This window comes from Erpetoichthys calabaricus, chromosome 17, assembly GCF_900747795.2.
Source record: "Erpetoichthys calabaricus chromosome 17, fErpCal1.3, whole genome shotgun sequence".
Lineage (NCBI taxonomy): Eukaryota > Metazoa > Chordata > Cladistia > Polypteriformes > Polypteridae > Erpetoichthys > Erpetoichthys calabaricus.
In genome coordinates, this window is record NC_041410.2 from 86,999,150 (window position 1) to 87,014,738 (window position 15,589).

The 15,589-nt window shown below is 42.5% G+C and overlaps 1 protein-coding gene across 1 annotated transcript in view; it reads right to left on the reverse strand.

Annotated features, from left to right (window-relative positions):
* The window catches only part of LOC114667304 (long-chain fatty acid transport protein 2-like), a 41,868-nt gene that overhangs the window by 13,849 nt on the left and 12,430 nt on the right, over positions 1-15,589 (reverse strand). The window contains exons 2-6 of the mRNA XM_028822560.2: positions 15,229-15,438; positions 12,540-12,698; positions 5,030-5,154; positions 3,136-3,330; positions 141-231 (exon numbers count right to left, since the gene is read on the reverse strand). Of these exons, the coding sequence (XP_028678393.1) occupies positions 141-231; positions 3,136-3,330; positions 5,030-5,154; positions 12,540-12,698; positions 15,229-15,438 (780 nt within the window). The remainder of the gene's footprint in view (positions 1-140; positions 232-3,135; positions 3,331-5,029; positions 5,155-12,539; positions 12,699-15,228; positions 15,439-15,589) is intronic.

Genomic DNA, 15,589 nt, shown 5'->3' on the forward strand with positions numbered 1-15,589 from the left:
AACTTGATTCCCAGCGGTGCCCAGAAAAGCTCCAGCTTTCGTTGACCGTGAATTGGATTAGGTGAGTTTGTGACAGTCAGGTCACTGATTGCATTCACTTCTACCGCTTATCTGCTACATCAGGAAGTGTTCAAAATTACCTTTTTCAACTTCTTTGCAAAATCCACGGGAATTGCGCACTGGTTCTTCTCTCTCTGTATCGTACTTAATAAGAGAATATGGAAACAATTTCTAAAAATGAAGAATACAATTAATTAAGTTGACAAAATGTAAAAGAGAAATAAATCCACCTGATATGTCACAGAACTGGGGTACTCATTCCTGTACAAAAATAATGGTATTATTTGTTGGCATATACTGTACCTATAAGGGAAAGTCAGAAGATATCTGCCATTATCTGCTATAAACAAGTAAGAAGAAGTACTTTTTCCAAAAGATATACAGTAGTATTATCAACATATTGTACCATAATGACATTACTGTCCCAACAGTGAGGGCACAGGGAAGGAAAGTGACTGGAAGAAACGCATCATTAGAAACAGGCAGCGGTTAAAAACTGGAAAATCGTGCCAACCAAACCCTCAAAATACAGAGCACAAGATGACAATGAGAAACCAAGAAACGGCAGCATAAAGTCAAACAGCGGGAGATCAAAAATAATTAAAGTGCAAGGCCAAAGCACAGGAAGAATTTATGGGATCGTAACAACAGATGGCAAGGCATCACTTGTTGCCAATTCAGTCATCATCAATGCTGCGTCTCCCACAGAATGCTGGGATTGTTCACTTGGATACAGGAGACACGAACGACACAAAATGGAGGCTCCCATCAGGAGAGAAGATGGCATTGCAGTATGCAAAAAATAAATGATCAGCTTTGAAATGAAGGATTGATGTTTTGTAGCCTTTTCCTTTTAGAGAAGCCATATTGTGTACTGTAGTCAGGGTCACGGCTCACGTTTCTAGGGGTGTGGTCTCAGGGGTTATGACCTTAACCAGCAAACAGTATTAAAGGTCATTCTTTTCCTCTGAGCCTTATCTGATCTGCAGATAAAATCCTTATTTTCAATTTGACTTCTTGTGTGATTATTTTTCATGTCTTGACTGTTTTCGGCTTATTGCGTGTTATTTGAATTTGAATTTTGCCCCTAAATCAGTAAAAAAACATGGATTGTCACAAGGAATGACCCAGAGGTTAATTATATTTTTCTTGACATTTGCTAATTATAGGGGAAGGTTGAGGATCTCCATGATCACATGATTCAAAATATAATCTCTCTCTCTATATATATATATAATCTCTATATATACAGTACGTCTTGAAGCACCTCTTTGTGCAAAGAATTGTGGGAATAGGGGACAAACTAGCAAGACATGGAGTTGAAGCAGAAGTCTTTTAGAACATTAGAACAGTCCAGACAAGAATTGGCCTTTCAGCCCAATAAAGCTCACCAGTTGTAGTCACTTCATTCTTCCATTTCAAGTTTTGAAAGTCCCAAAGTCCTACTGACTATCACACTACTTGGTGACTTATGGTCCAAGTGTCTGTGGTTCTCTTTATGAAAAAAAATCTTCCTAATGTTTGTGCGAAATTTACCTTTAACTAGTTTCCAACTGTGATCCTGTTGAATTTGTTTTAAAGTCACCATCTCAATCCACTGGACTAATTCTCTTCATAATTTTAAACACTTCAATCAGGTCTCCTCTTAATCTTCTTTTTGTCTTTTCGTTTCATCTTAACAACCTTTGAGAAGAATCTAAATGAGCTATTGGGACAGCTTAGCTATTAGATACTGTAAATGAATGAGCTTGTTTGTTAGACGTGGGCTGAGACATGAAGGCTATTGATTTTTAAGTGGATCATTTTCTATTTACCGTATTTTTCGCACCATAAGACGCACTTTTTTTTCCCCAAAAGAAGGTTGGAAATGTCTGTGCGTCTTATGGAGCGAATATTGCGTCACAGACCATGATGTGTATTACCTGACAAAAGTCAACATGCAGGGGTAGAGGGCGACAAAACTCACAAACTCACTGATACGTTACAGGCATTCCCTCTGTGCTTGGAGGAATGTTAGACTCATTGACTCGGCATCTAATCCTTGCGTGTTCGTGATTTTCGAAATGTAAACAAATGTACACAAAGGCAAGATGGCATCGACATCTCCCGAGGGAGCGAAGCGAATGCAGAAAACAAATGTTTTGCGCATTATCACTGAGTCGGACTCTGATTTTCAGAATCTGATTTTGTTGAGAGTGATCAGGAAATCGAACAACAGAGTGAGGAACTGGCATCAGCTGATCGGGACACCATTCGTGCAGCCAATGCAACTATGGAAAGGTTCGTGTGGGAGGAATACCTAGACATTGATCCGTGGGAGCCAAACTGCCTACCGGACTTCACAAGACAGTATGGCTTGCTGTTGGACACGACAGATTACCAGCCACTGGACTACTTCAGGCTGTTCTTTCCTGAAGCTGCCTTTCAGCTACTGTCAGACGAGACACACAGGTATGCAGAGCAATGTTTTGAATCGAGGGCTGTGCTTGCACCGCATTCTCGTTTTTCAAGCTGGAAACCCACAACAAAACACGAGATGAAGGGCTTTGTGGCATTACAAATATAGATGGGACTAGACTGGCGATTCAACTTCAGCATTGGTCCAAACGTGCGTGATGATAGGTACGTGCTCCTGCAAAGTGATTGTGAGCAACTGAGCTTCTTAAATTCTGACACTAGCGATGAGGAGTTCTTGGGGTTTCCATAAAACTAGAAGAGTGCTTGAACCTTAAAGCCTCTCCTTATTTGTTAATGACAGTGATGAGGTTTCTTAATACCGCTGTTGAATTTACATGGTTGAAATATTATTCTGCTATATTTTATTAAACATATTAGTACACCTTTTGGTTCAGAATATTTTTTTTCTTGTTTTCCTCCTCTAAACCTTGGTGCGTCTAATGGTCAGGTGCGTCTTATGGTGCAAAAAATACGGTAATAATTCCTGAAATGAATAGCAACATTCACAGGAACAAACTTCATCCCTCCATTTCATAAGCCATTATTGCGATCTAAAAAAGCAATAAAAAAATACCGATAATGAAGCAAGAAGGGAAGGTGCTACTTCCAGCTGCGTACCTTGTGTATAAAGACCTCCCGTCCAATGGCTCCCACTCTTCCAGTGTAATTTACAAAGCCAACGTTCCCCTCTGTCGCGCCATAGCACTCACAGACTTGGATGTCTCCGAATCGATGTAAGAACTCCTTCCAGGTGTCCATTCTGGCTCCGTTACCAATGGCAAGTCTGACTCGATGGTGACGATCACTGTCACTCTAAAAAGCAGAAAAGAAAAATCCATTTTTAAATGTACAGTATATCTTCCGGGTGTCCTTTGACAGCTGTGATTAAATTGTGCAAAAAATTGTCCAGTAATAAAAAATGTTTCAGCTGAGCAATGCTAGAGTGTATGCTAGAATTACAATGCAATGTAATGTCATGAAAAGATTTTTTTAACTTTATTTTATTTCACTTTACTGGCCAGTATGGCAGTTGATTTACAAAGGAGAAGATAAAGAGCTAGTGGGCAAAATACAATTCAGTACCAATGATGGCCTTTTATTACACCGAGAGATCAAGGGACAAGGTTAGTGTGTTTCAACAGTTTTCTGAGCGTTAAAGATCGAGGAGTCATTGACCTCCCTCTAATGCTGGCCTTCTTTCTGAGTCTGTTATACTGTAATGCGATTCTTTGGCAACCATTCATTCAGCTTTGTGGCACCTGCTCTCTGGAATTGTCATTGTAGCTCTAATCAGAAGGCTCCATCTTTCCTAACATTCACATCCAGACTGAAAGCTCTCATGCGTTCTCTGACTTTTCAGCTGCCCCGCTTTGTATTTACAAGTTTCTGTGGTGTCTGCTCTTTAGCAGGTTAGGATGGTCGCCTCCTCAAACCTGATCTTCTTCTTCTTTCAGCTGCTCCCATTTAGGGGTTGCTGTCTTCATCTATTCCTGTCTTTTACATCATGTCCTCCCACACCACATCCATAAACCTTCCTCTATTCCTCTTGCCTGCTGGTTCCATCCTTAACATTCTTCTCTCCTCTGCACATGCTCAGACCATCTCAATCTCGCCTCTCTCACTTGGTCACCAAACTGTCGTACTTATGTTGTCCCCCTAATATACTCAGTCCTAATCCTGGCTACCCTCGTTACTCTGAGAGAAAATTGTAGCATCTTCAACTCCGCCACTTCTACCTCGGCCTCCTGTCTTTTCCTCAATGCCACCGTCTACAAACCACTCAGCATAGCTGGTCTCACTACCATTTTATAGACATTCCCTTCACTCTTCTATCACAAATCACTCCTGTCACTCTTCTCCAGCCGGTCCACCCTGCCTGCACTCTCACTTTTTCACCTCACTCCTTTCCGTTACTTGATGCCCTGTTTTCTACTTTGTATTGTATATGCCTCAACAGTACGGCTCCTTTCTGAATGGCCATTTCTTTGTCACTATTGATACGGTGTGGTGTTGCTTGTTTTAGAATTTTACACCATAGCTCTCCTAGAATTACAGTGGATTCAAAAAGGATTTAGGTGCCATCACTTTCTGTACATTTTACTGTGTTGTAGATTTTTTTTTTTATTTTGATATACTTTGTTAATCCCCGAGGGGAAATTGTCTTTCTACGTGACCTTTGGAGGTCAGAGTGCAGGGTCAGCCATTGTACTACACCCCTGGGGCAATTTTCTGATGAAGGGCCTTTTTTGGTCTACTGCTGCTATAGCAGCGGTTCTCAAACTGTGGGGCGTGCCCCCCAGTAACAAAAAAGGGGCCGCGAATGTTGCCATATGTGGTGTAATTTTGCTATTCGTAGGGAAATATTAAACTTGTAGCGGTGTATCAGCAGCAAAAAATATAGGAATAAATTTTATTAGGGTTTCAAAAAAATGTTAGGGGGGCGCGATTAAAACTGTTATGAAAACTCAAGTCGCAAATACTTAAAGGTTAAGAAACTCTGCACTATAGTTACCTTTGGGGTATTGCACAGGTACCGTAACACTTCGCCGACGTACTGGATAATGGTGACGTTGTGCTTTTGGCAGTCATTCCAAAACTGCGAGGTAGAAAATTTCCGACTTAACACAATCGTAATGCCTGAAAGAAAGGAAGGAGGAAAAATGTTGCAGGAAATGTGCTAAATACAAGATACTCTTTAGGAAATGGCTACTTCTGCGAGGGTAAGCCACAACTCATCCGTACTTTTGTGATAATGGGTGGCACTTTGGCACAGTGGTAGTGCTGCCGCCTCGCAGTTAGGAGACCTGGGTTCACGTTCCCGGTCCTCCCTGTGTGGAGTCTGCAGGTCCTCCCCGTGTCTGTGTGTGTTTCCTCTCACAGTCCAAAGACATGCAAGTGAGGTGAATTGCTGATCCTAATTTGGCCCTGTTGGCACCCTGCCCAGGATTGTTTCCTGCCTTGTGCCCTGTGTTGGCTGGGATTAACTCCAGCAGACCCCCGTGACCCTGTGTTCGGATTCAGCGGGTTAGAAAATGGATGGATGGATGGATGGATGTGCTTGGAGGGGTGTATGTGTGTGAATGTGAGTGTGCTTGCCGTGTGATGAACTGGTGCCCTGTGCTAGCTATGACAGGCTCCAGCAGACCCCCACGACCCTGTTCATGACAAAGTGGGTAACAAAATGACTGATTAACTTTTGTGATAATTTTCTTTAGGCTGGCCATATAGTTTTCCTTGCACACTTGTGGATATATGGAGTGCCTGTAGTCACAGTGCTAGAGTTTGTTCTGGCATTTTGTTGCTGCTATGATAAAATTCCAATTTCCAGGACGCTGCTCCAGGTTGCTAAGGAATGTGGTTTAGGACAGCAACGTGTCTTACATCATCAGCGCAATCCCTTAAATACCGATGCAACAATTCATTTACAGTCATATGAAAAAGTTTGGGAACCCCTCTGAGCCTGCATAATAATGGACTCTCCTTTCAACAACAAAGATAACAGTGGTATGTCTTTCATTTCCTAGAAACATCTGAGTACTGCGGTGTTTTCCGAACAAAGATTTTTAGTGACGCAGTATTTAGTTGTATGAAATTAAATCAAATTTGAAAAACTGGCTGTGCACAAATGTGGGTCCCCTTGTCATTGTGCTGATTTGAATGCCTGTAACTGCTCAATGCTGATTACTTACAACACCAAATTGGTTGGATGAGCTCGTTACGCCTTGAACTTCACAGACTGGTGTGTCTAATCATGAGATATAAAGGTATTTAAGGTGGTCAATGTCAAGATGTGCTTCCTTCCCTTTGACTCTCCTCTGAAGAGTGACAGCATGGGATTCTCAAAGCAACTCTCAAAAGATCTGAAAACAAAGATTGTTGAGTCTCCTGGTTTAGGGGAAGGCTACAAAAAGCCATCTCAGAGGTTTAAACTGTCAGTTTCAACTGTAAGGAATGGAGTCAGGAAATGGAAGGCCACAGGCACAGTTGCTGTTAAACCCAGCAGGTCTGGCAGGCCAAGAAAAATACAGGAGTGGCATTTGAGCAGGATTGTGAGAATGGTTACAGACAACCCACAGATCACCTCCAAAGACCTGCAAGAACATCTGGCTGCAGATGGTGTATCTGTACATCGTTCTACAATTCAGCGCAATTTGCACAAAGAACATCTGTATGGCAGGGTGATGAGAAAGAAGCCCATTCTGCACTCACGCCACAAACAGAGTCGCTTGTTGTATGCCAATGCTCATTTAGACAAGCCAGATTCATTTTGGAACAAAGTGCTTTGGACTGATGAGACAAAAATTGAGTTTTTGGTCAGAACAAAAAGTGCTTTGCATGGCGGAAGAAGAACATTGCATTCCAAGAAAAACACCAGCTACCTACTGTCAAATATGGTGGAGATTCCATCATGCTGTGGGGCTGTGTGGCTAGTTCAGGGACTTGGGGCCCTTGTTAAAGTCTAAGGTCAGATGAATTCAATTCAATATCAACAAATTCTTCAGGGTAATGTTCAAGCATCAGTCACAAAGTTGAAGTTACGCAGGGGCTGGATATTCCAACAAGACAATGACCCAAAACACAGTTTGAAATCTACAAGGGAATCCGTGCAGAGGGAGAAGTACAATGTTCTGGAATGGCCGTCACAGTCTCCTGACTTGAATATCATCGACAATCTATGGGATGATTTGAAGCAGGCTGTCCATCAAATTGAACTGAACTGGAGAGATTTTTTTTGAAGAATGGTCAACAATACCTCCATCCAGAATCCAGACACTCATCAGAGGTTATAGGAGGACAGCGTCTAGAGGCTGTTAGATTAGCAAAAGGAGGCTCAACTAAGTATTGATATCATATCTCTGTTGGGGAGCCCAAATTTATGCACCTGTCTAATTTTGTTATGATGTATATTGCATATTTTCTGTTAATCCAATAAATGTAATGTCACTGCTGAAATACTGTGGTTTCTATAAGGCATGTCAAACATTAAAAGGAAGTTTCTACTTTGAAAGCTCAGCCAATGAGAAACAAAAATCAAAAGGACTAAGAGGGGTTCCCAAACTTTTTCAGATGACTGTATATATATATAATTTGGATACGTAGTGTGAATTACTCTCTTGAGTGTCTGGTTTCCAAACTTTCAGTTTTCTGAGTTAGGATTACTGAATACACTTTAGTGTAATAAGTTTGATCTTCTCAGTTTTGACTACATTTCATCTCCTGGTCCTCTTCCAGCTGTTGTAAGTGCTGCGCTGGACCGTTTCCCAACCAGGATGCCGTAATGGGAGGACAGTATGGAAAGAGGCACAACCCAGCCGGGATGGGGCTGAATCAACATCCCATGGAAAGGGATAGATTAGGGGACAGTAGGGGGGAGCTGAGATATCAAGCAGTTTCTCCCCCCGCATAACAGATGGCAGTGCTCCTCTGGTGTGGACCCAGCAAGGACACCCACAGGGATTTATGGGAATCATAGTCCTGAGGGACAACAGTGTTGGGATGCTTGGGGTCAGTCAGAGGGAACTGCAGGGTGAAGTGAAGGACTCCCTGTTTCAGGAGGCTTCCATCTGACCTGGAAGTACATCTGTCGGGCTATGCCCCTTTACCTGACATAAAACCAAGTCATCCAATCTCCTCCAGTGAGTCAGGAGGCAAAACTCACCTGGAGGAGGAAAAAGAGGAGTATTTATTGGAAAGCTGTGGAGTGGATTGGTCTGTAAGAAGGTATTTTGCACAATAAAAACATTTTTTTTGCACCTGGGACTGCTAAGTGTGGTGTGTCTGGGGTTTTGTGGCTCAGTGGTTCCACCTGTTTCTTACACCATCTAGCTGAGATCTGAAGACCTCTAAAATCCCACTGAGTACAACACTACTTATAGTTTACCAGTAACGGCGAACTGCACGATAACATGCAGTGAATACACTTGACCTGAGCATTCCTAGTTTGCTTTCTCTTTCTCTGTACGTTTATCATTCATTTGCTCAGAGGTTGATGTGCTTGTTGCTTCCTGAGCGGCTCTTCTTTTCTCCACCCTAGTGGCCCGCTTCTTCTCTTCTTTCGTCGGCATCTTTTCACGTTAAAACTGATTAAGTCAGTGTTTGTGTTGCAATTACTTCATACGTTTGCCTTCATTTTTCACTTAAGATGGTACTTAAGTCTTCAATCTGCCTCAAGAATGATTTAAGATATGAAAAGGTAGGGGAAGTGACAGCGAAGGTGGTAGGGATGAGAATGGCGCCCATATGCATGCGCTACATGACTGCCCTGCTGCCCAGAGTTGATTCTACAGTAAAATAAAATAAAAAGAGGAATAACCTTGCAGGTCAATCATCACCCTGAAAGCAGATAGTAGACATCACGTAGTATACGTGTACCAAATTTCAGGTCAACAGGTCAAATGGTTTGCAAGTTACAGGTGATTTAAAATCCTGGGCAGCATATGGTAGCATATTATATAAGAAGATTCCACGTGTTTGTGGTTCCCTGTGTAGAAAAGTATTTTTAAATGTCTCTGTGTTCTCGTTGAACTCATGTTAAAGTAGGATCCTCGGTTAGGAAGTCAGCCACTTTTTAAAGTGCTCTGTGTTTTTTTAACCATACTGTGTAACTGCAGATATTTAAAATATGAAGAACTTGCTGAACAAACAGGTGTTAGCCTAATGTTACTCAATTATGTGTAAGTCACTTTAGATAAGAGTGTCTGCCAAGCAAATAAATGTAAATGTAATGTAAATGTAACAAAATAGGAACAAGCACGAGACGGCAAATTTTAAAACTACTTGCTTTAGACGAGAGTCGCTATTTTCAAAATGGTTCTGTTTCAAATTCATTTGTTTGTGTGATCGCCAGTCACTGTAGCCAGGGAAAGCTCGGTGCAATGCTTAACTTTACAAAATGGAAGAATTTAGTTTGATTTTATTTGTTAATTGGCACTCCAGCCACCATAAAAAATCTCCCAATGTTCCTTTCCATTTGAACTAGTGTGGTGCTGAGGTTTCACCCGTTGCATGGCTACACTCAGGTCCTAATCTGGGATCCTAAATTGGTTTGTCATGTGGTGGGTGCAGCAATGGGCTGTATCAGCGCCTGCTCCTAACCTCTTATTTGTTAATTCTAAAATCTACAATAATCTGCATGTTACCTACTACACGGTATTGTTTCAATTTATCTTCATACGAAGGCTCATAAATCAAAAAGTAAAGGCAATTTCAAAATTACGCAGTAATCACAATGGATAGAAGCTGGAACAGTGCATGAATGATGGATTATGGGTAGTCTGAACACACACAGGGCAGAGCTCTGCTGTTCATCTAGTTAAAGCGAAGGTCAAATGAACATGGACGCTCTGCTGCGGGACTGCACCATTGTTGAACAGCATGCCATAAAGAGATTCCTTTGGGTAGAGGAAATGAAACCTGCTGAGGTTCATTGAAGGATGCAAGCTCAATACAGAAGAGAAAATGAATGGGTAAGGAAGGTTAAAATTGGGAAGAACAAGAGTAACCGATGAAACTCGATCCGGTTGACCATCCACATGGTTCACACAAGTCCACATCGACATGGCAAATGCCTTCATCCGAGAAGTCTGACAGATTACGTTCTCCGCTGTTTGCTGCACATTTGCATATCAGCGACGGATCTGGATGATGACTTGGGGGTACCGTCAAATTTGTCAAGTTTACTGATCTGCATGAGGCAACATCCTATGGTGAATTTCAGCAGATTTCACTCCCTCTACCCAAAGAAATCTCACTGCATTCATGTTCATTGGACCTTTGCTTTTAACCAGAGTAATGGCAGAGCGCTGCATGCGGTGTGTGTGTGTTCAAACTACCCATAAGCCATTGTGAACATGTTGTATTGCATCAGCTGCTATCCAAATTTCCAAATCGCCTTTACCTTTTGATTTACAGTGCATCCGGAAAGTATTCACAGCACATCACTTTTTCCACATTTTGTTATGTTGCAGCCTTATTCCAGAATCTCAGAATTCTGCACACCCCATAATGACAACGTGAAAAAAGTTTACTTGAGGTTTTTCCAAATTTATTAAAAATAAAAAAACTGAGAAATCCCATGTCCATAAGTATTCACAGCCTTTGCTCAATACTTTGTCGTTGCACCTTAGGCAGCAATTCCAGCCTCAAGTCTTGTTGAATATGATGCCACAAGCTTGGCACACCTATCCTTGGCCAGTTTCGCCCATTCCTCTTGGCAGCACCTCTCAAGCTCCATCAGGTTGTTCAATCGGATTCAAGTCTGGGCTCTGGCTGGGCCACTCAAGGACATTCACAGAGTTGTCCTGAAGCCACTCCTTTGATATCTTGGCTGTGTTCTTAGGGACGTTGTCCTGCTGAAAGATGAATCGTCGCCCCAGTCTGAGGTCAAGAGCGCTCTGGAGCAGGTTTTCATCCAGGATGTCTCTGTACATTGCTGCAGTCATCTTTCCCTTTATCCTGACTAGTCTCCCAGTCCCTGCCGGTCAAAAACATCCCCACAGCATGATGCTGCCACCACCATGCTTCACTGTAGGGATGGTATTGGCCTGGTAATGAGCGGTGCCTGGTTTCCTCTAAACGTGACGCCTGGCATTCACACCAAAGAGTTCAATCTTTGTCTCATCAGACCAGAGAATTTTCTTTCTCATGGTCTGAGAGTCCTTCAGGTGCCTTTTGGCAAACTCCAGGTGGGCTGCCATGTGCCTTTTACTAAGGAGTGGCTTCCGTCTGGCCACTCTACCATACAGGCCTGATTGGTGGATTGCTTCAGAGATGGTTGTCCTTCTGGAAGGGTCTCCTCTCTCCACAGAGGACCTCTGGAGCTCTGACAGAGTGACCATCGGGTTCTTGGTCACCTCCCTGACTAAGGCCCTTCTCCCCGATCACTCAGTTTAGATGGCCGGCCAGCTCTAGGAAGAGTCCTGGTGGTTTCAAACTTCTTCCACTTACGGATGATGGAGGCCACTGTGCTCATTGGGACCTTCAAAGCATCAGAAATTTTTCTGTAACCTTCCCCAGATTTGTGCCTCGAGACAATCCTGTCTCGGAGGTCTACAGACAATTCCTTTGACTTCATGCTTGGTTTGTGCTCTGACATGAACTGTCAACTGTGGGACCTTATATAGACAGGTGTGTGCCTTTCCAAATCATGTCCAGTCAACTGAATTTACCACAGGTGGACTCCAATGAAGCTGCAGAAACATCTCAAGGATGATCAGGGGAAACAGGATGCACCTGAGCTTAATCTTGAGCTTCATGGCAAAGGCTGTGAATACTTATGTACATGTGCGTCTCAATTTGTTTATTTTTAATAAATTTGCAAAAACCTCAAGTAAACTTTTTTCACGTTGTTATTATGGGGTGTTGTGTGTAGAATTCTGAGGAAAAAAATGAATTTAATCCATTTTGGAATAAGGCTGTAAAATAACAAAATGTGGAAAAAGTGATGCACTGTGAATACTTTCCGGATGCACTGTACTCCGATCAGCTTGCTGAAAGGAGGTGCACCCCCTTTTGAAAAGAAAATAAAGACTCATTGGTAAGTTTCCTCCTCCCTGGCTACTTGACTCACAGGGGGGCCATTTGGGGTCTTAACTTTCACAACATTATAACATGACAAATCACTTTACATTCTGTCAGCCCATACTCGGCACTCCTGCATCCACAAATGCTGCCCAGCGTCACTACCTGTAATTTATTCAAGATAAGTAAATTCAGAGATGACAGTGTACATGCATCCTCATATTTCTTTTTTTTTACCAAAAAGGCTGTTGTAGATATGAGAAGACTAAGATATTCTTCATTCTGCTAAGTCTTCAGGCTACATTTTGTGCTGTATACTGCTGCTGCTCTTGTTAGACTATCAAGATATCTTTAAATTATTTAATTCCATCCTGTCCAGCAGGATGGGCACATTTCCTGAAGACTGATTTGTCTCAACTTTCAGGCAATGAAAGAAGTCTCTGTACCAAGTTTCTGTGGGCCTACTGCCCTGCAGGTGTTCATCACAGTTATTTCCTACGTACCCCTTTCGATTGCACCAAGGACACCCATCAAGAGGCCAGCGCTGTGGTAGAGAGGGAGGTTGATATAGATAATGTCGTTAGATTTTACTCCCAACATTCCTTGAAGAAAGCAAGCTGCCCAGAGGCGATGATGAGTGATAACTGCAGCCTTGGGGAGGCCTGTGAGAATAAAATAAGAGGGGGAGGGGGGGGGGGGGGAGGAAATGATAAAGCAACCATTGAAATATCTCAAACCAGCCTTCTAGCTTATGTCAAAAACAATACCACTAGTAATGCTCGTCCCTATGAATTTGTAGACGACACAGCAGAAAGTGAGTTGAGAAAGGCAGCATTACAACACACCATGGTCAAAGGGGCACACCAATGCAAGCAGAAACCTCTATTGTACCTGGAGAAACATCAGCAACAACTCCACACTAAATCAGATATTATCCTTAAAAACTTAGCATTGTAAAACTGTTTTCCTGTGCCAATAATCAGGACTCTATGTAGGATTAATAAAGATAGATGGCCTAAATAGTACAGGTGGTTTGTAAATAAGGTGAGTGTCTCTTTAAGAGACTAATTCACACTCCTGTATAAATTGGCCCAGAAGCAGGTGTGGGAGGAGAGCAACAGTGAACTGGGTGTCCGCAGTGAGGAAGTGAAATCCGTGCCTTAACTGTTTGGTTTTATGATACAAGGGGGCTTGTCAGGTTTTTTTCTTTACTCTTTTCACAATGTATTGCTAGACTGACTTGCTTTGTGTTTTTGTCGCACTGTTTGTTTATAGAGTTTTTTCTGTTTATCATTTCACTAGTGTGTTTTTTTTGGTTTGTGGGGTTTTAATGCACGTTATGAAGTGCATTTGTATTCATAGAAGCCTCGACGATTTGTATTGTATCTAGATACTTGTTGTTTGTCATAAAAGTTACATGACTCTATAAGGGCATAAGCATTTGTTTTAAATGCTGGACTTGTGCTACAGAAACCTGGCGTAGTCGGCAGGATTGTTGTTGAATACAGTTGAATTTTTAATTTTTGTGCAAGTCAGGGTTGGTTGTTAGAGAGAAGAGTAAAAAACATGACAAGTCCCCCTTGTATCATAAAACTAAACAGTTAAGACATGGATTTCACTTCCTTACTGAGGACACCCAGTTCACTGTTGCTCTCCTCGCAAACACCTGCTTCTGGGCCAATTTATACAGGAGTGTGAATTAGTCTTTTAAAGAGACACTCACCTTATTCACAAACCACCTGTACTATTTAGGCCATCTATCTTTATTAATCCTACATCTTCTTCTTCTTTCGGCTGCTCCCATTAGAGGTTGCCACAGTGGATTGTCTTGTTCCATATCTTCCAGTCCTCGTCATCTTGTTCTGTTACACCCATCATCTGCATGTTCTCTCTCACCACATCCATAAACCTTCTCTTAGGCCTTCCTCTTTTCCACTTGCCTGGCAGCTCTATCCTTAGCATCCTTCTCCCAGTATACCCAGCATCTCTCCTCTGCACATGTCCAAACCAACGCAATCTCGCCTCTCTGACTTTGTCTCCCAACTGTCCAACTTGAGCTGACCCTCTGATGTGCTCATTTATAATCCTGTCCATCCTCGTCACACCCAATGCAAATCTTAACATCTTTAACTCTGCCACCTCCAGCTCTGCTTTCTGGTCAGTTTCACCGTCTCCAGCCCATATAACATAGCTGGTCTCACTACCGTCCTGTAGACCTTCCCTTTCACTCTTTCTGATACCCGTCTGTCACAAATCACTCCTGACACCTCTTCTCTACCCACTCCACCCTGCCTGCACTCTCTTTTTCACTTCTCTTCCACAATCCCCGTTACTCTGTACTGTTGATCCCAATTATTTAAACTCATCCACCTTCGCCAACTCTACTCCATGCATCCTCGCCATTCCACTGACCTCCCTCTCATTTACACACATGTATGCTGTCTTGTTCCTACTGACCTTCATTCCTCTCCTCTCTAGAGCAGATCTCCACCTCTCCAGGGTCTCCTCAACCTGCTCCCTACTCTCACTACAGACCACAATGTCATCAGCAAACATCACAGTCCACGGGGACTCCTATCTAATCTCGTCTGTCAACCTGTCCATCACCATAGCAAATAACAAAGGGCTCAGAGACGATCCCTGATGTAATCCCACCTCCAGCTTGAATGCATCTAAATAGCTACTCCAAGTTGCTAAGGAATGTGGTTTAGGACAACAACATGTCTTACATCATCAGCGCCATTCATTAAATACAACAATTCATTTTTATCCGTGATTTAGATAAAAGACTGAAACAAACGTAGTGTGAATTACTCTCTTGAGATTCTGGTTTCCAAACTTTCGGTTTTCTGAGTTAGGATTAGTGATTAGTGAAGTCTGCATGTTCTCTGTGTGTCTGGGTGGGTTTACCCCAAGTGCTCCAGTTTCTTCCCACTATCCAAAGACATTCAGGTTAGATGAATTGGCTAGTGGCTGTCTGGTGTGTGTGTGATTGCCCTGCGACAGACTGGCGCCCTGCCCACAGTTTCTTCCTGCCTCACTTCCTATTCTATCTGAAATAGGCTCCTGAAACCCTGGTATGGACTAAGCAGGTTAGAAAATGTCATGACAACCTAACGGAGGAGATTCTATAAAAATCAAACTCAAGCCCAACAGAGACTCATTCATCAGCTTTTAATTTTAATGCCATACCTGTGGTGCCAGACGTATAGATGTATGCTGCTTTACTGTGAAAATTAATGCTGTCCCTCAGGGATTGGGGCAAAGGCTCATCCGAGGCTTGATTGATTTTGTCTCCAAGACTCTGAATATCCTTGTTGTCGGACGTGTCGCTGAAGATATAGACGGAGACATTCTTCTCCCTGAGCGTAGGCAGCACCTCTTCAACAGCCGACTTCAGTTCTTTGAAAGGAAATCACAAAAGTGAACGACTGCGTCATTGAGAGTTAATCAACATTAAGCAGGTGATGCCCGTAAGATGAGTGGACTAAAAATGAGATCTCAGAATTAAAAACCTTCTTGAACTCTCGGAGTGAGCCGATATGACAACGAC